Source organism: Trichogramma pretiosum, unplaced genomic scaffold (genome assembly GCF_000599845.2).
Source record: "Trichogramma pretiosum strain Unisexual culture from Peru unplaced genomic scaffold, Tpre_2.0 scaffold7, whole genome shotgun sequence".
Lineage (NCBI taxonomy): Eukaryota > Metazoa > Arthropoda > Insecta > Hymenoptera > Trichogrammatidae > Trichogramma > Trichogramma pretiosum.
Window position 1 is genome coordinate 1,070,545 of NW_019641639.1, and position 21,917 is coordinate 1,092,461.

At 41.6% G+C, this 21,917-nt stretch overlaps 2 protein-coding genes across 2 annotated transcripts; both read left to right on the forward strand.

The window, feature by feature from the left end:
• The first annotated feature begins 1,898 nt into the window (after positions 1–1,898).
• Positions 1,899–3,450, forward strand: LOC106656861 (trypsin-7-like). Its single transcript, XM_023459582.1, has 5 exons — positions 1,899–2,128; positions 2,190–2,310; positions 2,377–2,529; positions 2,606–2,782; positions 3,301–3,450. The coding sequence occupies exons 1-5, from the start codon at positions 1,899–1,901 to the stop codon at positions 3,448–3,450; spliced, it is 831 nt and encodes a 276-aa protein (XP_023315350.1).
• A 9,626-nt stretch (positions 3,451–13,076) lies between these two features.
• Positions 13,077–13,941, forward strand: LOC106656862 (trypsin-1-like). Its single transcript, XM_014378018.1, has 2 exons — positions 13,077–13,125; positions 13,205–13,941. Exons 1-2 carry the CDS (start codon positions 13,077–13,079, stop codon positions 13,939–13,941), a joined length of 786 nt encoding a protein of 261 aa, XP_014233504.1.
• Positions 13,942–21,917: the final 7,976 nt, after the last annotated feature.

The following is a 21,917-nucleotide window of genomic DNA, read 5'->3' on the forward strand; positions in this document are numbered from 1 at the left end:
TTGGAATGTGTATCGCATTATGTACACAAGTATAAGCGCGTGCTTAACCAACACAATGACACAAGAAAAACGTCTTCATCAGCGGCTTTTTAGCGCCACTTGGCGCTTGTATAGTGTCTGTCTCTGTATATATATATATATACTATACTTATATTAATTTCAGCTTAACAAAGAAACCTCTTCACCATAGCAGCTTTAATTGCCACTGCTCCCCGAGATATGTGACGTACAGCGAGATTAGATTGTAATATATACGTGCTCTGCAGAGCTTTCATAGGTACATACGTAAAAAATATATATAGCAGCAGCGGGGCTGCAACAAAAAAAAAACGAGGGAAAAGTAAAAGTCCATTAATGGCCACGCGCTCGGCGTATGGAGGCCCATTATTGAAACAAATAAAAAAGCCCTTAATTGGCATAGAGAGGCCTATACGGAGATGATCAAATATATGTATAAGATGGGCGCGCAATATAGGTACGCGCGAAGTGGTCCAATTAAAGGCACGCGTCGTCGTCTCGATATACATGACGCAGGCTGAGAAACGCGATTCCTCGTTTCGCTTCGTATTATTTATTATAACGCGTGTACAGAGATAGGCCTGAAAAACACCTTGAAACAGTTACGACTTATATGTACTCGGTGCATAACTCTGTGCAAGCTCGCGCAAGGATCGGATTCGCGCTTATCGAATTTGCAATATGCTGCTGCTGCTGCTACTGCTGCTGCAGGGGCAATATACACGTCATGTATATGTGTGTGTAACGATTTTTTGCTCGACCCAATTGTCTCAACTGTCGTATTAGCGTTACCTCGTCGCGTATAGGGTTATACATCCAGCCCTGATTGTATATATGTGTAGCAACTGTCGGAGGGGGATTAATTTCATTTGAATTTTTTTTCCCCATCGCACGTATAGGCATCCGTAGCAGTGCCGTGAGTCTCGTAGCTAATTCGATTTCTCTCGATGTCGAAGCGATCGAGTCGCGAGAGCTGAGAATATTAGTGTACAACGATAAACCTTTTTCTACGAATAAGAAATCACTTTGCTTCTCTTAATCCTCATTACATTCTTGTTCTTTTTTTTTGTCGTTCGCGCACCGATCAATTGATGAAATTATATATATCGAGAAAAAAAGGCAGCGAATCAAAAGCCGATTCTCAATTTATACAGTCAGATGCAGCTCTACTGCTGCTTTGTACCATAGCTGTGCACATCGCGCTTTGTGTATATCTGACCCAGTAGGCACTTCCGCAGGTGTAGAAAGCGCGAGCTCGGGGACTATCATAGACGTGTATATGTCTCTCGTCGTCGTCGTAGCTGTGCCTAGCTGTGTGTGGCACTGCTACACGTGCCTCCTCCTCCTCCTCCTCCTCCTCCTCTTGCGTATGCACGCGCGGGCATGTGCGCGGCGCAATCTCTAATTAATTGACTTCGCGAGCTTCTACCGTACTAGCTCGCGATGCGTGTGTCCGCGAGTCTGACTATGGATATCTACCGGAAATCGAACCTACTGCTGAGTTTCTCCTATTCTTTATCTGTCTCCGTCTTTCTTTCTTTTGGTTCTCGATCGATGCATACGTACACGCGCACCGTAGTAGAGGATTTCTCGTATGCGCGGAAAAATTTAATAGCTCCCGTGGAAACTCTTTTTTTTCCTTTAGTTTTTTTTTCTTTCGACGCACACGACGCACAGCTCGAGTTGTCTTTGGGATTTTGTCGTGTATATACGCTAAGAACGTTTAGCAGAGAGACCATATCGGGTATTTTAATGATGTACGCATGCGAGCCAAAGGTACGTGACGCGATTTACGAGTCACGATCTTTCGACTTCGATGTGCAGACGGAAGTCAAATCGGTGCTCAGTAGTTCGAGTAGATAGAGAAGAACGTGGAAAATATGTGTCGCGGCGCCTCGATACTGATTTTACTTTGCTCTTTACTCGTTTCTTTCAGTATCTGTGAAGGGAAAAAATTGAGAATCGTAGATGGCGCGAGGGTGAATAGCATAAAGGATTATCCGTTTCAAGCGTCCTTGCATTATGGATTGTTCGGCCACCTGTGTGGAGCCTCGATAATAAATAAACGCTACCTTCTGACCGCCGGTCATTGCGTTCACGCATATGGAGAGTATGTTGTGTTATAATTACAAACCTATAGAGGAAATTCGATCATCTCTCTTTTTTTGCAGCAAAGAACCACTGGATCCTGAAGTAGCCGAGGTCGTAGTTGGTACGCAACACTTGTCAGCACCCTCAGCCCAGAGGTACGGAGTCGAAGAGTTCAAACTCCATCCCGAATTCAAGACACTCGTGAGGAATAAATCATCCGGGTGGCGTATAGCTTTATCGATTGACGATTGCGGATAAATTTTACAGGAGTACAAGCCATATTACGCGGATTTGGCATTGGTGAAGTTGAAGGAGGACCTGGAATTCAGCGAAAAAGTTCAACCAGCGAAACTGCCGGAAGCGGATCATGAAGTCGAGGATGGATCGACGGTGATCCTCACCGGTTGGGGATATACAACGGTATGACGTGTCTCGGAGTTTGTAAGAAATATGAAATGGTCACATGTGAAAAAAATTAATTTACGATCGTTTACAGTTCAACGCCGACGACAGCGAGGACTTTTTACGATACACAAAAATGCAAGTTTACGATAACCAAAAATGTCGAGACGAGTGGCGAGCCAGCGTGAACGAGTACGAAAGCGACATCAGATTTCTCATCATGGTTACCAAAGAGATGATCTGTATAAAAGGCGGCGGCAACTTTTGCGATGTAAAACAATTATATTTTCTTACTTTACAACTACTTTTCGAAATTTATATTTTTATTGAATTCACACACAGAAAAATACTGTGTTAAATACTATTCATTAGAAAAAATTATTATGTTTGATGGGAAAGGGATCATACAGTTGAATTACGAGGAGGTTTTGCTCAATTCGTGTCAAATTTTATTATGATACTCAAAATTGCTATGTCAAATAGTAATTATAGACCAATTGCAAAATTTGAATGTATCATGAATACAAGTAAGGATTAACCTTTCAAAATACCTTCTGCATCGTAACACGATTCAGCATCATCAACGCTTTTTGATTCTGACAATTATCCGCAAGTAGCAAAATAATTATTTGTAGGTATATATATGCACGTCAACTCTGGGGCGCTTTTCCCATCAAACACAGTAATTTTTCCAAGCAAATGTGATAATGTTTGTTCCTACACTTCTTTCCGAACACGCGAGATTTACATTTTGTATATAAAAAAAAAACGTTTTGTTTCACCAAACAGGGCGACTCCGGCGGGCCGGTGATCGATCGAGACCACGTTCAGATCGGCGTGATGAGCTTCAACGACGACTGCGGCTCGCAACTGCCGAGCGTCGCCACCGACCTGAGAGTCTGGAGGTCCTGGATAATCGATGCATCGAAAATCGAATGATCGCGCGGCAAAATAAAGCGACGATCGATCCTATAGGCAGTCGTTTCAATTTATGCGTGCCCAATCCATACGCTTCCATCATAATTATATTTTATTTATATGTATGTTTATAGCGCGCGAGCACCATAATATACGAGCGCAGTCGCGCCGATAGATCGGTAAAACATCAAAGCTGCAGAGCGCGGGGCCCGCCGCTCGTCATTATGTCTCGCGGAGAGCGAAAACTCGTCCGTCTTCGGCATCGACGGCGGTGGCGGCGGCAGCGTGTGTATAGTGTAGGTACATACACGCAAGTGCACACGCGCAAACGCACCATGTACAAATACGGAATAATCAATTCATCGGGATCGGCAGACATTATGGATCCTCCGCCAGCCCCTCTTATTATAAAGAGAAGAGAAAAAAAGGATATCTGCGCGTACAGCACACACTAGAAACCTACTGGCCACAACCCTATTTATAAAAAAGAAAGAAGAGTTGCTACACACAATCGCGGCGCGCGCGCAAGCACGAGCGAAGATCGGTATTAATTCAGGGCCTCCTTTTTCTGTCTTTTTGCTTCTTTTTCCATATACATAAAATATAATATGTGTAAGGATATAGACTCCGCACTCAACACAACATATCCCCAACGAACAGAGCACGCGCCTCCATACGTGGTATCTATCTTTTTCATTCGCGTACCCACCAGAGAGAATTTAATTTTTTTTTTTTTTTTTCAATATAACTGCATTGATGCGAGATGCCGGCCGGCCTCTCCCTCCGCGCGCTCGACGGCATCGGCGGCGGCCGCCCTCTCATTTATGTGCATTGGATTCCGATACACATATAGCCTCGCTGCTTACATATGCATATAATGTAGCCGCGCGCGGTAATGTACAAGAGCAAAGTTAACGCACACACACACACACACACACACACGCATGCATGGTGCAACGATATGTGCGCGCAGGTTGGTTCGCGCGTTTTGCAGCCGTAGCGGCGTAGAGCGTGAGAAAAGTTCATATCTAAGTGTATGGATGTATGTAGAACGAGAAGAGAAAAGTTTCGAGATAAGAAGTCGCGTGTATATGTATATTCATGCCTGGCGCGCAGAAAGAATCTCTACCGATTTTTCATGTCATGCAAAGGTTGCGCTGGCAGCTCGATAGGTGTATATAAACTATCGCGTATAAATATATTGTAAATTACGCCTCTGAGGAGGGCCGTTCGCGCGTCTTGCGTCGATGAACGTGAGATATATATATGTATCGTGGTGTGCGTGCGTATACGTCGGCACGTGTCGCGCGTACGCCTATGTACGTCAATCCTAATGGTGTGTCGGTGTATGGCGCGTATAAATAGAAAATTAAAGTCAGAAAAAGAAAAAAACTTACGCAATATTTCAGGATAATAAAAGTCAGACGCACTATGCGTCTGTACCATTACATGTATATAGAGTCAGTCGTGGCAGCTCTCTTACCTGCGAACAAGCAAAAAAATATACATAGGATAAGATAGCGAATATCGTGCGTTAGACCATAAAATCTCGCAATTTTTGCCAGCATAAAAATACAATCTGCTCCGTACGCAAATGAATTTATTAATCTAATGCCATGGCGTATAAACTCTGCGGCTCTCTTTCTCGCTCTCTTAGGCTCGCACGAGCTGTGCACCGGGTTCAATTGCACGGGCATACTATTATAATATATATATCTATGTTCGAGGCTCATTAGTACAGTGGCTGGCTGGCTGCTGCGAAGTTGCAACCGAGTGAAGACATCAAGATAGATGTATATGTGCCGAGGCGCAGTTTGTATAATGCGGAGTACACAGCTCCTTGGGGAATTTTGCAGACCGAGAGAGAGAGAGAGAGAGAGAGAGAGAGAGAATATTCCTCTATATATATAAAGATTGGTCTGCGTCTGTGTAAGCGCATCAGGGAGAGCCTCCTCGACGAAGGAAGAAGCGAAGGCCGAGTAACGGTGCGCAAGTGCAGTAACAACCCGCAAGCGTCGAGGAGAAATGCCAAGGTGCATTTTTCCAAAACATCATCTCGCTCTCTCTCTCTCTCTCTCGCGCGTATTTATATGTGTTTATATACGCGGGGGTAACGTATATACTGCAGGTACACACATAGAAATAAAAGGCAGACGGGCTCAGACTGTGTGTATATAGATGCGGTTTTTGCGTAGGCGTGATTGGGTGGATACACACACACACACACACATTACGGAAGTTCAGTATAAGTGGCCAATTCTCTATATTAAGAATTATTATATATACGTGCTGGAGGAGGAGAGCGCGAGTAAAACGAAAAATCCTCTCTCCTCTCCTCGACCGTCCCTATTTACATTATACCGTTCGCCAAACGGCATTAATTTACCTAACGCTAACTCGGCTACGCTTTTATTTATAATATGTTTCGTGCGGTTGTGTGCACAGTACACACGAGTATCGTGATATGTATATTTTGCGGCGCAACCTTATTCACGCGACGACGGCGTCGGCGGTAGTGCAGGTGCTCGTTGCCGACTCCGAACAAAAAAAAATCGAACTAAACAATAAAGGCATTATAATTTTTCTCTTCTCCGCAATCATCTCACTCGGTGCAGTGTTCGGCTTTGTAATAAGAATGCACACACGAAATTAAGACAATAGGAGAGAGAGAGAGACGATGCGACACGGCGTAGGTGGCACACGCTTATACGCGAGAATTTTGTCTTCTTGTACCGTCAATTTTTTTTCTTTTTTTCTTCCTCCTTTTTTTTCTCTCTCTTTCTCTCTCTCTCTCTCTCTTTACGTGAGAAATCAAAATTAACGAGGGGCTGTATACATATGCGCGCGCGCGCATTGTCGTCAAGCTTTCACTCTACGAGCTCTACTACTACTACTATTATAATACGTCCGTGTATGTGTGTTTTTCGCGCGGGAAATTGTACAATAGACGCGCGCGCGAGGCAAAAGATCTGCCGCCGCGCACTCGTATATCAAGATGATACGCGTCTATGCGGCCGCTACTTAATCTTGCTCTCCGTGCATTTTATGTACACACAATATATATTATATTTTGTGCTTTCTTTCTTAATTATTATACGTGCGCACGTGCTCACGTGCCCGTGCGAGGATTTCATATACAAATTCAACCTAGCATTATATCGCTAATTTTTTTTTCATTCAACGCATTAACTAGTTTTGCATCAAAATGTGGAGGACCCTGTATATATATCCCCCGAGAATTAGTTTTGGTGCTTGCGAGTTTTCGGTTCTCCACCTGTTGGTGGAATATGACATCATTGATCGCGAAAAATCTCGTTAAAATACGAAGCGAATTCTGGAATATCAATCTTTACATCTTCCAACAAAAATATAAATTGTTTTTAAAATGAATCTGCAGATATAAAAGAACATCTGTAAGGAGTGAAATTGCAACAAAATTTAACAAAAAACTTCGTAACTTTTTTTTACAAAGCATGTTTTACAAAAATCCTTACTTCTTACAAACTAGTCCCTTATATAAAAAAAATACAAAATATTGACTTAGCAGTTTACTTAATTTTTTTCTACCTCTCTATATCGTCATATTCACGCTCTATTGTTATCCAGGGTGCGAGTGTTACTTAGCGCTGAGTTTTGAAACGAACTTTTGCCTATTTTTATACGCGCGCACAGAAACGAAATAATATTACGAGTCTGCCGCTATATAGGCTGCATTTACAGACCAGGTAAAGCGTGGGGTTTTCATTTACTTTTATACAAACAATGAGCTAACGGCTTTTTAATGACTTTCAAACGCCGCTTGAAAGGAGAGCGAGAGAGAGAGAGGGAAAAGAGCGAAAGGGACTCTAATTTTTTTGGACAAAAATTATCGTCCGTTCTCTCCTCCGCAAACCTGCTGCGCCCGCGAGTCTCCTCCTGCGCACAGTCGCACTTAGAAATTACAGAGACCTAGAGAAAGACGGAATTAAATTTACATCTTCATCTTCGCAGCAAGTATATATATATCTCATTATAACCGATGACTCCGGTTGATGCGGCAACGTGTATATGTTCGTGCATGCAAAAAGACGCGATGAAAAATCAACATGAAATAATATTGAAGAGAGAAAAAAAACAAACAAAAGACGAGGAGGTCTCCTGTGACTAGGATTCGCAATATGTAATAGTGAAAGCTAGGCCTCTCTGCGCGCCACGCCAATTTCGATAGTCATGCTTCATAATGGGTTGCGTATACAGCTCGACCATATACATACGATGCAGGTATTAGGTATATAAAATGCGTGTTGCGCGCCTGTACGCGTATTCGCGTACGCACACACGTTTACACGTCATAATCGCTATTAAATATCAATTCGCATAATTCAGAATTTGCAATCTCGGCGAATTCATTCGCGGTTGTACGTGAGAGTGTGTGTGTGTGTGTGTGATGGAATTCATTAGCATAATATGAGAAGCATAACATGAAATAAGTCGTGTATTCGATGGTGGATAAAACAAAGTGCCGTCCACGCGCCACATTTCATTTGCCTCGAAACTTCTTGGCTAATCGTAGCATGAAAAGCTGTACGAACCAAAATGCCAATGTACCACCCAGAATAGTAACGAGAGTTAGTAACTAGTAATTTTCTGGTTAAAAAAATTAAGCACCATCGTGACAGTGAAAAGGGGAACGAAAGTAAAATGATAGTTGATGGCACGAGATTAATTATGATAATAATCATGTTGGCACGAAATATTTAGAAAAACATGTATATAATTATCTATATATATTTACATTTGTCAAGAAAAATTCACCTATTTACATTATTTCCCTTATTTCATACATATTTCGCTAATACCCATGAAAAAACATTATTCTTATGATATAATCAAATTTGGTGATCATTGTGAGCTATTTCTCCAAACGGCTCAAAATTATCGCATGCGTGATTTTTGCGACCTTCATGAACTATTTTTTTGTGTACACGCAAATTCGATTGCTGTCCAAACTTTTTCTCGCATTTATCGCATGTGTAATCTTTACGACCCTCGTGAATCGTTCTTTGGTGGATAAGCAAATGATGTTTAAGTCCAAATTTCTTCTCACAAATGTTGCATACGAAATCTTTGCGACCCTCATGGACTGTCTTGTGGTGTCTGATTACTTTGGAGATTTCTCCAAATTTCTGCTCACACACTTCGCACGCGTAATCTTTGCGACCTTTGTGTACTATCCTTTGGTGGAGAAGCAAATGTGGTTTCTGTCCAAATTTTTTCTCGCATTTGTCACATGCGTAATCTTTTCGACCTTCGTGGATTGTTCTTTTGTGTCTGATCAAAGTGCCGTGATCTACAAATTTTTTATCACAAACGTCGCATGCGAAATCTTTGCGACCCTCGTGAATCGTTCTTTGGCGGATAAGCAAATGCTCTTTACGTCCAAATTTCTTCGCGCAATCATCAGAAGAAAAATCTTTGTGACCCTTACGGACTGTCTTGTGGTGTCTGATTACTTTGGAGATTTCTCCAAATTTCTGCTCACACACGTCGCATGTGTAATCTTTGCGACCTTTGTGGACTGTCAGTTGGTGTCTGGTTAATTTTGATTTTTCTCCAAATTTCAACTCGCACTTATCACATACGTAATCTTTTCGACCTTCGTGGATTGTTTTTTTGTGTCTGATCAAAGTGCTTTGATCTACAAATTTTTTATCACAAACGTCGCATGCGAAATCTTTGCGACCTTCGTGGACTGTCTTGAAGTGTCTGAGTAAAGCCTGTTTTTGCCCAAATTTCTTCTCACATTTGTCACACGCAAAATCTCTCCGACCTTCGTGTAATATCTTTTGGTGTTTGAGCAAATTTGATATTTGTCCAAATTTCTTCTCGCACTTATCACATGTGTAATCTTTCCGACCTTCGTGAACTGCCATTTGATGTATGAGCAAATTCGATTTTTGTCCAAATTTCTTTTCACACTTGTCACATTCGTGATTTTTTTCACCTTCATGGATTGTCCTTTGGTGTCTGATCAGTTTCGATTTTTGTCCAAATTTCTTTTCACACTTGTCACATTGGTGATTTTTTTTACCTTCGTGAATTGTTTTTTGGTGCCGAATCAAATCCGTTTTTCGACTAAATTTTTTCTCACTATTATTGCAACCGTAATCTTTGAGACTGTCTTGTATTGTCTTTTGAAGGGAAAGCAAATTATTTTTCAATCCAAATTTCTCACCACACTTGTCACGTAAGTAATCTTGGAATACGTCGTGTACCGTCTTTAGGTGCAAGAGTAAACTTCGTTTATTTACAAATCTTTTGGCGCACTTTTCACATAAGTAATCTTTGAAAACTTCATGGAATATTTTCTTGTGCTTAATTAAAGTCGACTTATTTTCAAATTTCCTCTCGCACTTGTTGCAAGTGAAATTTTCGCGATCTTTATGTACTAATTTTTGATGTGTAAACAAACTCGATTTTTTCACAAACTTCTTCTCACACAGGTCGCATGCAAAATCATTACGGCCTTTGTGTTCTGATATTTGATGTCTACTCAAATGACTTCGAAACTCAAATTTTTTTTCGCACTTGTCGCATGAGAAATTTTGTTGTTCATTGTGAACTGTGTCTCGATGTGTTATCATGCTTGATTCTAATGTAAATGACTCCTGACGAATACCACAAATCTGTTTTTTGTCGCCTGAAACAATACTATCGTTTTCACTTGAGACAACTTCCTCAGATTTCCTCTCAAAGTTTTCCATTTTGATGCTTAAATTAGATGAATCCTTCTATCCAATACCATGAGAATAAAACATATCTTCTGGTATTAAGGCTTGTTTCATGGGAAAAGACAATATTCAAACTAATTTGTTTTTATTGTAAACACGATCAGTGTTCGATGAATGATTTGAAAATCGCGTACGATCATATTGTTTACAATCATGTTAACTATATATTTGTTACACATTCTCTTTATAATGTTTGAACCAGTTTTTGCTCTTTGAGAAATTTCTTGGTCTTTTAACACCATGTACTTTACAAAAAACTATCTGTAACATCGAGTAAAAAAATCCTCGTATTTTTAATATATGTATAGACTGTAGATACTGTAGAAGTGCAAAGCAAATGAATAAACTCAGTTTTTTGATTCTTGAATATTTTTGACTGAATAATAAACGAACAAATAAACTGCACGAGCTTGGTTGTTTCGGTTACTTATGATTGCATATTGAACTAACTCAATAAAAACTTTTGTTACAATAGTGGTGATTTTTTTGAATTAATCATCTAGTTTTATTTTGATCTTTTTATTTTTTTATTATTGAAATGAAATAATCTTAAACTAACTTTAATACTAATTTCCAAATTGCTTCATGGCTGGCGTACTTCATAATCCTCTAGTGCACGTGTTAACACAAGCATTATTTGTACCTACGTGCTTTCTGCGCGTCAAGATAACAAACCTTATCCTCGTGAGAAATGGGATATCGGCCCCACGGCAAATTTTTCAAAAAATGAAAGAAGTGCATAAGTACACATAAATATGAGTAGCGAAGAGATAGATCATCGCCCCGTGCACGGCGCGAGAAAAAGTGTTACCATTTACAGACATGTATACGTACGAGGAACGTGTATATAAATACGAGAATGCACATGCGATATGTAATATATTATTGCTGAGCCGTGAAAAATGAAAGAAGCGCAACCTCGTTGGTAATTAAGCCATGACACATCCTCGCGATCGCCGTAAGATCATGCGGATGGAAGAGCCCGTGTGGCTCGCGTTCATACAAACGCACAAACTTTAATTTAACTCTGTAAAGTTATGGATAGCAAAAATATAAATCCAAAAACTCAGTCAATTTTACATTTAACACATGGGTATAATATATTATATCCAATTCCGATTAACCAGCTCGCGGAGGTAAAGGCCGATGGTATAAGAATGCGCTCTCGAGTCGACCGGCCTTTTGTGATGTCGTTGCCGTACATACAATTTTCTCCTCTTCTTTTTCCTTCCTTTTTTTTCTCTCTCTCTCTCTCTCTCTCTTCTCGAGCGAAGCAGAAATACCTGCGCGAATTGTTTCCGCGATGTTTTGCACGGTAGTACCGGATGAAAATTTTAAGTACGCCTATGTATATCTACACGCTTTTAGGGCCGAAGCAGCAACGGCGTGGCGGTGGCGGCAGCGGCGAACTTTACGGCTGGAATTATAAAAGCTATACCGAGCTAAAGAAAGAAAGAGAAAGAAAGAGAATCGAAGAAAGGAAAAATATATATGAACATCCGATGGAATATTTACGACTGGAAAATGAGCGCGAATCGTGTCGTGCGATGAAGGATCATTTTCCCTTTTTTTTGTTCTTTTTGCCGTAATCGAAGGTACATAAATATATCACCTGCATATAGTTGAAGCATAAGTAATATGCTCTTTATCTTTGAACATTTTTTGCAAGGTTCACGTAAGGAAATCGCTCAGCGGTTAATTGCACGTCCATTAACGAAGTATCAAGTTCGCCGAAAGCATTATCGATAAGTACTTTTTTTTCCTTTCCGAAAAGAGAGAGAGAGAGAGAGAGAGAAAAAGTCTCTCGAGCACGGTAGCGTTTTACAAGCTCATCATCGTACTAGATTTCTAATAATATCCGCGATTTATTTGTCTCCACGCTCAATTAATTCGAAAGTTTATCGCGGCAATGACAAAACACAATGCATTAAAAATAGCATAAGACCATTAAAAAATATATAAAAAATAGTGCAATTTGAATTTACACTATTTTTCATTAATTTTAACCGATGAACTCGTACTATTTTTAATCTATTGTCTTTTGTCATTGCCGCGATAAACTTTCGAATTAATTGAGCGTAGAGACAAATAAATCGCAGACATTATTATTAGAAATCTAGTACGATGATGATCTGGTAAAAGGCTACCGTACTTGAGACTTTTTTCTCTACTTTTTTTTGAAAAGGGAAAAACAATGCTTATCAATGATACTTACTTTGATACACATCTTACGAGTAAATCCAGACAAAACACTGGATTCAGTGTCCATATTGTAACGCAATTAGGTTTGGCTTTTAAGACTACTTGCGCACGACTCGAAACAGCAGTAGTAGGCAGCTAATAAATAAGCAGTAGATTTTCACATTTTTCGACGCAGTTCTAAACGCCTTTGAAATTTAGCGTTACTAGACTAGGCATTTTTAATTGAGCACCATGAGTTTACATTGACAAAAGATTAGTTCAAGCAATTGATTCGAAAAATTATCGTATCTTACAATTTACATCTTCGACAAAAATTAAATCAGTACGATAAATCAGTGAAATGTTTTCAATCTTTTTACGGAATTTTTAAAGAAAGAACGATAAGTCCGAGATTAGGATTACCGAAAATTGAAGAATTCACACACTAAAGTATCTGTTTCATATTAAGGTAGCTAATACTCTATTTTTAGCATAAGTGACACTGCAATGATTCAATTGTTTTTTAACACCCAGGGAGGATGCGGTTATCAGAAGCGCTCAAAATTACGTTATAATCGATAAGATATTTGAATACAGCTGACGGCATACACAGATCGATCGTATTGTTTTTAGTATAAAAGTATCTGTCAATGCGGCAATAGAAATCAGAACCAGTTCCGTGCACAAACGATCAAGATGTTCTCCATCGTGTCGGTGCTGCTCTTCGTGGCTGCGGTCGCGAAAGGTGAGTTAGAACTTCATTAAAAATCGATCAACTATGAATGAAAGAATTTTTTCATAAACTTTTATATCACTCTTTCCAGCTGCCTCTATCCAAGACCCAACAGTATTTCAACTCACTCGCATCATCAACGGTACAAATGCGCTGATCGAAGACTACCCGTACCAAATATCCCTCCAATACGGACCCGAGCACATGTGCGGAGGCTCGATCATCGACAAATATTGGATCCTGACCGCTGGCCACTGCGTCGACGTACCCAGTCCCGATCAGATGTACGTTCGAGCCGGTACGAGCTACGTGAAGGAGGGCGGAACTATTCATCGCATGGCCAAGATCATCCGTCACCCCGAGTACACAGTCAACGAATACGGCAACCCCGTGGACGACATCGCCCTGATCAAACTCGAGAACCCGATCGTCTACGACAAAAAACGCAGAGCCATCAAGCTGTACAAAAAAAACGAGAGGACCAGAGCCGGTGCGATGGCTTCCATCACCGGATGGGGTGTGACCATGGAATTCCAGACTCCGTTCCAGCTGCAATCCGTGAAACTGCCGATCATAGACAGCGCGGTGTGCAACGAGGCCTACAGAGATGCAGGCGGTCTGCCCCACAAGCAGATCTGCGCCGGTTACTTGGGCGTCGGTGGCAAGGACTCTTGCCAGGGTGACTCCGGCGGCCCGCTCGTCGTTGGGAAGCGTCTGGCCGGCATCATCTCCTGGGGCTTGGACTGTGCTCAGCCCGATTACCCCGGCGCCTACACCGAGGTCGCGGCCTACCGCGACTGGATCGCCGAGAACATGAACAGCAACTGAACTCGAGTGCATCTTTTCGATTCAGTGCTCAGAAACTTCTTGTTATAATGATTTTCATACAATCAGAGGAAAGTGAAGCACATGTGTCCAATTGATAATTTACAGGATTATAAAAATAGCATCGATTATTAGAACGATCGAACTTCATAACAATCGATTCAAATATTCCAAGTGAATGTGTGTATGAGTGTGTGTCTGGCCTATGAGGCACGCGTGATGTAACGTGACCACTAGTTATAGAAATTCAAGAAGTTATGAACTATTTCAACAAATATCTGCACTAGACTGTTCAACTTATCAAAATCGAGAGTTGTATTGGATTTATAAACATTTAAATAGTGAGAAGTGATCTTGAAATATGAGATAAATTCTGGAGAAAATAAATTTTTTTTATTGAACGAATGATTGACTTTATTATGAAATATTTTAGTGCATTAAAATATTAACGGTTTTTAAAGTTTGAATATAGTACTTTATAGCACTGCGTGCCATAAATGTGAACTTATGCCACGCATTGCTATGAAAATTTTGATTAAGAAAATACTAAAAATATAATTTTCACTTTAAGCAACCTAGAAATGAAAATTTATTTGTTTTACAAAACTTAGACTAGTTTTCAGTTCCTTAATAAGATAATATCGCTTCGAGCCTTCATCACTAGATGGCGAGTGCTATTATCTGTAAACCTACGAGTGGCTAAGCAAAAATAGATGAATAAATCAAAGCAGACGAAGCAAGCCAGTCGAAAAAAGCAGTATCACAGGAAAAAAAAATTAATTAGCAGGAAATAAAGAATTGGTTTTTCCTTAGAATTGGCTTGTAGTGTGAAGAAAGAAGCGAGACTGTATTTCAGAGCTGCAAATTTTTTTGTAATAACCAAGGGTCACTGTTTTCACGAAAGAAAACAAAATAAAGAAAAACAGAAGCAGACCAAATGCACGACAAACCTGTCGCGCTATCGTTTTTGAGTTATAAACTGCGGTGCTCAGGGCTTTCGCGGCTCTCGCGATATCTCGCGCGCCGTTTCTCCACGCTTGGGTTAATTTTAATTTGCGCGACTTTGTACCATACGCCGACCAGAAGCTATTTTCGTGCCTATTTCATATATTCCGCCGCACATACGTACGCCGGCTATCCGTGTAACCGTATACACATATATTTATACGTTTATATGGTGTACCGAAAGCACAGTAGCGTTGACAACGAGTCATGTTCGCGTTAGCAACGAGCGTGTGTATAACGTGTAGCCGGCCTCTCTCGGGCCTCGACTCGCGCCGCGAGCACTGAACCTTTTGAAGAGCTCACGCTTCGTTGCCCCTTTGTCTATATGGGTTGACGGTCGGAGCTACTGGACATTTTTACTTTGCAGTTCCGGTGCACTGCGATCGCAGCGTGGTTGGGTGTATGTGTGTGTGTTCGTGTATCGCTGCCATCACGAGACAGAGTGACGATTTTTCTATTTCTTCTTTTTTTTTTTCTGCATTTGCATTTGCTCTTCGCAATTACGGTTTTGATACGCTGCTGGGATTTCACGACACGAAACCGTCTGAATTTTTAATTACTTTGTATTTTATGAGACTTTATCAGAATTATGATGCACGCTATGTGCGAGCTGTGTACGTATGTTGTAGCGGGGGGAAAATCGAGAGAAAAAAAATTCGAGAGAAAGAAAAGAAACGACTCGTCGCAGCGTTGCCGAGGCGTCGTCGTAGTTCGATGCGTGACGAGCGAAACGTATAGGAAAAAAAAAAGAAAGAAACAGCATTCGGAGAGCGTATATATATATGTGCTACTGCTCTGCGTGGCGTATAAGTGTTGTTGCGGTGAGCGAAATAAAAAAAAACACGTATACAATATATATCGCTATACACCCGCAGCTCTCTGTGACAAAAGGCATTAGTGCAAAAAAAATAAAGAGGGAAAAAATGTCAAGACGTGAGAGAGAAAGAGAGAGAGAGAGGTAGAGGAGACATGGCGAGTTAGTCGAGTTCGCTTCCGCGGACTTGCTACTGCTAACTGCGTGCATTGCCACTGCAGACATACTCACGACTCGTTTATATGTATTATATACGTTTGCGTGTTACGTGGCCCTAAATCGCGCCACGGCATGCATTGTCGCGTTGTGGATGTGTATATAGAAAGAGCACATCCTCTGCTACTATTTTTTTCTTTCAGCGTTTTTTTTTTCAAGCAAAGAGACGCGACGACGTCGAGCAATTTCAGACGTACCGACCTAGCCAACCATTAGTAAATTCAAGGATAGAAGGTATGAGAATGTAAAAAATATGCCGGAAAAGTTAACTATACGTACGCGAGGAGAGAGATAGCGATCCGTCTGTGCCTGGGAAATGGGGGAAAAAACTAACGAAAACTGTTGCACTGTTTCACTGGGTTAAAACAATGTAAACAATGAGACAACTGCGAGAAAATCCTTGCGTATGTTTGTACACGAGAGCTTCGAGATTTAAATGCCTCGTCTACGCGCGCACTGCAGCTTTAACACCTAGCTTCCACGCGGGCGAGGCCGGACAGGCAGCCAAATGTACGTCTCTCAACCCAGATGTCATCGGTTTTCATTTCAAGAAAAGCGCGAGCACAGAGAGAAAATACAAAGTGCCGTTGAAATCGTACATATACACACGGCCAATTATCCCGTCCATTCCGGTTCTTCGAGCTGTATGAAAGCTCGCACGCCGCGCGGCAATTTTTTGTTTATTTTATTATAGGGTAAGGCGTTAACGGACTACGATACAGCGCAGACACGAGCGTCATGTGCTTTTTTGGCTTTTCATCGCCCTGCGCGATCGGCTGCGTGTGATTTTTCAAGTTGGCGTACAGATATCCGACAAAATAAATATAAAATAAAAATATCTCTGATAAAAAAAAGGGGTTCGTAGTAAATGTTTCGCGCGTAGTCATTTTTATTTTTTCTCTGTCTTGTGTCGAGTCGATCGGGTGATAAACTGCCAAGCGCGTGCGTGCCACGAGGCGTTATTACGCACGTGGGCTCGTGTTCACGTTAATGTAAAACAATTTCTGAATAATTCATATATTTAAAATACACGTTTCCCGCCATCCCCTTTTTTGACGTGCGTACGCACACACAAACATGCGCGCGTGCGATACACGATGATCGCCACAAGACGCATGCTAATAAAAGCGCACCGAGCATGCACTAGGGGAACATCTCTCGATACGTCCTTGCGCGCAAAGTAATTCATCCCTGTCAGTTTTCAATGACAATTATTAAATACCAGGCCCCGAGTATAAAGGCATCGATGATAAATGACATTTTAAGTAATTACTCGGGCCCCGTAAATAATAATCGACGCTTAAAATGACACTTGTGATGGATTCGTTTCGCCGGTACAATTTTTTCCCTCCCCTTTTTTCTGCTTCTTCGTGGACACACGAGCGCACGCAAGCCCAATAAAACAAACGCATATTTCCATAAATTGCTCACATTGTTTTTCGTTATTTGTGTTCTCGCGACGACGCGCCTTCGAGACAAGTCATTTCGCCGCGAGGCAATCCTCATTCTCTTTCTCGGCTTCCTGCCCGAATGTCGTGTGGTTAAAAAGGCTGTATGGCACAATACACAGGACTGCACGAGCATCTCGCATTCGGAAGTAGGAGTCGAGGAGATTTTACCAACATCATTAAGAACTTTAATTTTACTTACATACACTTATACCCTTATTTAAACTTTGCCACTTGCAGATTTACAGATAATGTTACTCGCCATCTAATGGCTGAAGCTTGAAGTTGTATTATTGTAATTAATGTGATTGAAACTGGTGTACACTTTTTTGAAACAAGCTAAATTTTCATTTCTCCGGGTAGAAATTCTCACCGCTAACGATGATTCGATGACCAAAAAGTGACATTGTCAAATGTTTCAATGTAGATAAATATCAATTGGCTTGTTTTTAGCCAATTTTTGGTTACAATTATGCTACAAATACTTGACCTATTTTAAACGACCAAGAAACGATATTTCAATTATTTAAAAAAATTTAGACCAGTTTTCAGACTTAATACTATAAACCAAGTACCGAGTGAGTACACCCGAGTGCACTCTGTTTTGCACGAGAGCGCGGGCGGATAAGCATCCTCGGCACTCGATTACTCCGAGTCGCAGGCGTAAACATGAATTGCACATACTAATCTTTACGATGCTTGGCCTCGGTCGCGCGGTCGGTCAAAATAAACACCACAGACAGCATACATAGGATAGATCATAAAAGCCGCTCGCTCGCGCGCGTATCAAAACTACAAAGTATACACAAACTGTTCTCTCGTGTGTGTGTGTGTACATGTCTGGATTTACACCGTGCCCATGGGCGACACGATGACAGAGACGCCAAAGCTCTCGGCATCTTGGACTCCTATCCTCGTCGTCGTCGTCGTCGTCCGCGTCGGCGGCGGCGGACCGGGGCGCGCTGCAATGATAAATCTTTCGCGTTAAGTATATATCGCGTCGCTCACCGACTGCAGTTAACGTCTCTCTGTCTCTACTATATACATATGTGTATATACAGTCGTCGTCGTCGTCGTCGTCGTCGTCGTTTTTTTTTTTGCGGATTCTTGTGTGCCGCCTCGAGGCAGTTGGAGGAAGAGCAGCGGCAGCACACGGCCGCTCGCGCGCGCGCGCGCATAGCTACCTATATAGGCCTGCCCGCTGCCCCCCATGTGTATAATATCGGAGTTCAACGCACCGCGCGCTTTGCTCGAGACTCGCGAGTACTCCGATATATAGGTATATACATGTGGGTATTGCAGCGCTGCACCTCGCGCGTACGTCTTGTGTGCCACAGCGGTGCACACCGCGCGACGACGCGGCAGGTTTTCATTCAGAGACACCGACAAAGGGCCTCATCCACAAACATTTGTCGCGCGAGGTATATCGACAATTAAACAGACACACACACATACATGCGCGCATTGCAGAAGTTTAAGAGATCGAGGAAACGATTAACTCGTCGCGGAGGTGCTAACGTGTATATTATTATACGTAAATCTCTTTTACTTTTTTCGTTATGGACCAAACAAAATACGACGCTCCAACGAATATAGCCTGCGCGATATCTCTCAATTGAACAATGGGTCATACATAAATATGTATCTATAAGCGTACAGTGGAGAGAATAGCGCTATACACTTCCTCGACGCATCGCAGTCGACGATATCATAATACGACGTAAAATTGGAGAAAAAAAAAAGAAAAACATTAATTTTGCCTATAATAATCGGGCAGCTGTATCGCGGCACAGCGGCGCACATTACGCATATACGCATTCTTATTAAATGATACACAATACGTGGTGTGCTCACATACCGTCCGTTGGATACGTTATATGGGCATTATTACATAAAGGTCATATTTGAATTCAACGATGCGTGTATATGTCTATATGGTGTATAAATACAGCGAGTTAATAGCGAGTAGCAGTAAAGTAAAAAGAAGCGAAAAAAAATAATAAAAAGACCGACGCGTATATATACATTTTATTTTATTTAAAAGCGACAATGGGGGAAACAAATCGTATGTTTGCGTATACACAACAGCTGCACTATACGAGCATAAGGCTGATAATTGACAAGGTACGTAAATGGATGTTAATGAGCCTCCTTCCCCGCGCACATACAGGACAACGTACTTCATCCGGTGTTACGAATACGCGTGTACCTGTATATTGTAACGAAAAATTCGCAAACACTCGCCAACTCGTGTGCGAGGGCGACTCGAACGCCTAGCTCATGCTGCCTTTATTATAACACGTTCATCATCACGGTGTACGGCGGGGCCGATCGGCTATACATACATGCAGCAGAGATAAGAGGAGTAGAGCAGAGTAGAGGGACGAGAGAGAGAGATATATACTACTCTTCCCTGCAGGCGAATTCCTTTCGCACGCGTCCGGCAGGAGCTGCTGCTGCATCTCTCTCTCTCTCTCTCTCTCTCTGCCAGGTATTAGCCGTACGTTAATAACATCCTCTTTGTTTACAAGATGACGATGTCTGGTGCCTCGGAGGCCTCTCGCTTTTACCGATATGTTATGTTACGTAGACGCGAGAATGCAGCCGATCGGTATTTATATTTTGGCGGTTAGTTTTCCCGCTCGATATTAGGTATGGCCTTCGCGATAGATTTTAATAACAAATAAATGTATGTAATAGAGATATGTATAAGAAATCGTTGCTACGTGCGAAAATATCCACCACTTATTCAATAATCGCTATTTTATTGTGTGTATCCAATTTTCAATGCCTCAACCGCCGCCGCGTAAAACGGCGCGATTATACCGATATAATAGCTACAAAACAACTCGCGGAGTCGTGATCTCTCGGCAACTGCCCCCCGCAATTTATATACGAGACTCCCCCGCGCGCCGCGTTTATAAGTGTGTGTGTGTGTGTGTATACACGTTTATGCTGCACAACTGCCCGCACATAAATGTCCGTGTATGTGCGTGTACGTGTGTGTACGTATGTGTACACCGACGCAGTTCGCGATCGGCGAAGAAAAAGAGGGTCAACGCAATTTATCGACGATGATGATCGCGAAGCTCGCGCACGTGTCCGCATAGGTAGGTATATATACCTGTGCGCGCGGTGCTACATCGTGTATAACGGGCCCGAAAATTAACGATCAATTTTCGAGATACAATCGACGTGTGTGCGTTATAATACGTACCCTATCTTTGGTGGGAGTACGTGTGTACACGATATATAAAACTTATAAGTTCGTTTCAATTACATCTCCTCGCGCGCGCCTGTGTATATAAATATAATATACTACGTTTGAGATCGGTAATAATCACGATAACGAAATCAAAACTTCCGCGTGCCTCTCGAGAGAGAAAAAGTACTTGTATGTACTGCGTCGAGAGCATCTTTGCGCGAACGTCTCATGGAGAGAGCCGCCGATCGATCGATTATCGTAACCGTAAGTCCGCGCGCGCCGCCGCCGCCGCCGCGAGTTCGCGCTGAAAAGATAAATCGTTCTCGCGAGCGCGCGCGTCAAGAAAAATTATTGAAAAATATCGAGGAGGGGCTGTGTAGGTATGGACTTTTATTATTATTATTTTATATTATATAGAGAGGAATACTGCGCTGCTCTCCGGCTGGCCTTCGCGCTCGGCCGAATCTTGACTCGATGTCGCTGCATTCATTTGCAACAATTGCCTTCTAATTATGCGCCGCTGTGTATATTTACACATTTATACACTCCAAGAAATGTACTATAGGCCATTTATTATTCCCTACCTGTGTGGGGGCACCTTGCAGTCAATATTATGCATATCTTAATTGTTCGACGTCGATCTCGATACAGATCGGCAAATGATATATAAGTCGTACACGCACGAGAGAGCCTTATTATCGTTAAATCAAACGCATTAAAATAATGGCAAGGTGTAGTTTAGAACAATCGTTCCTTATAATACATAAACTATACGACCAACTATTTCTCTTTTTCTCTTGGTTTTTTACTGTAAAAAAAGCTTGAAAAATCGGTTAGTGTACCGTCACATTGTTTTCAAGCGTCGCGATCGCTTAATCGCGCGCGTTGAGCTCGTTCTCGCGCGCGCACACACACACACACAATTATAAATACAACTTAGTTCTCTCGAGGGGAGCGTTCAAATAAAAACAGAAAAAAACGAAAATCACCGTAGTTACTAGTTGTGGGGAAAAGGTGTTTCTATATGCAAATGCACTTGTTAACGAACCTCGAGTTCGCACAGGTGCGATTCATTTGTTTTTATAAAGTTCGAAAATAAAAGGATCGATAAAGACTTCAAATAGATGAGGATGGTTTGATTTTATTGTTCCTTGAATCTCATTTTCGTTTCAAATTTCAAACGTTCGATATTGTCGTAGGATACTCGATCCGTTGAAAGCAATTAAAAATGTTCGAACCCGTTTTCTCGAGATTCACAGTTGAGATTTTTCGAAAAAGACTGCGCCAACGA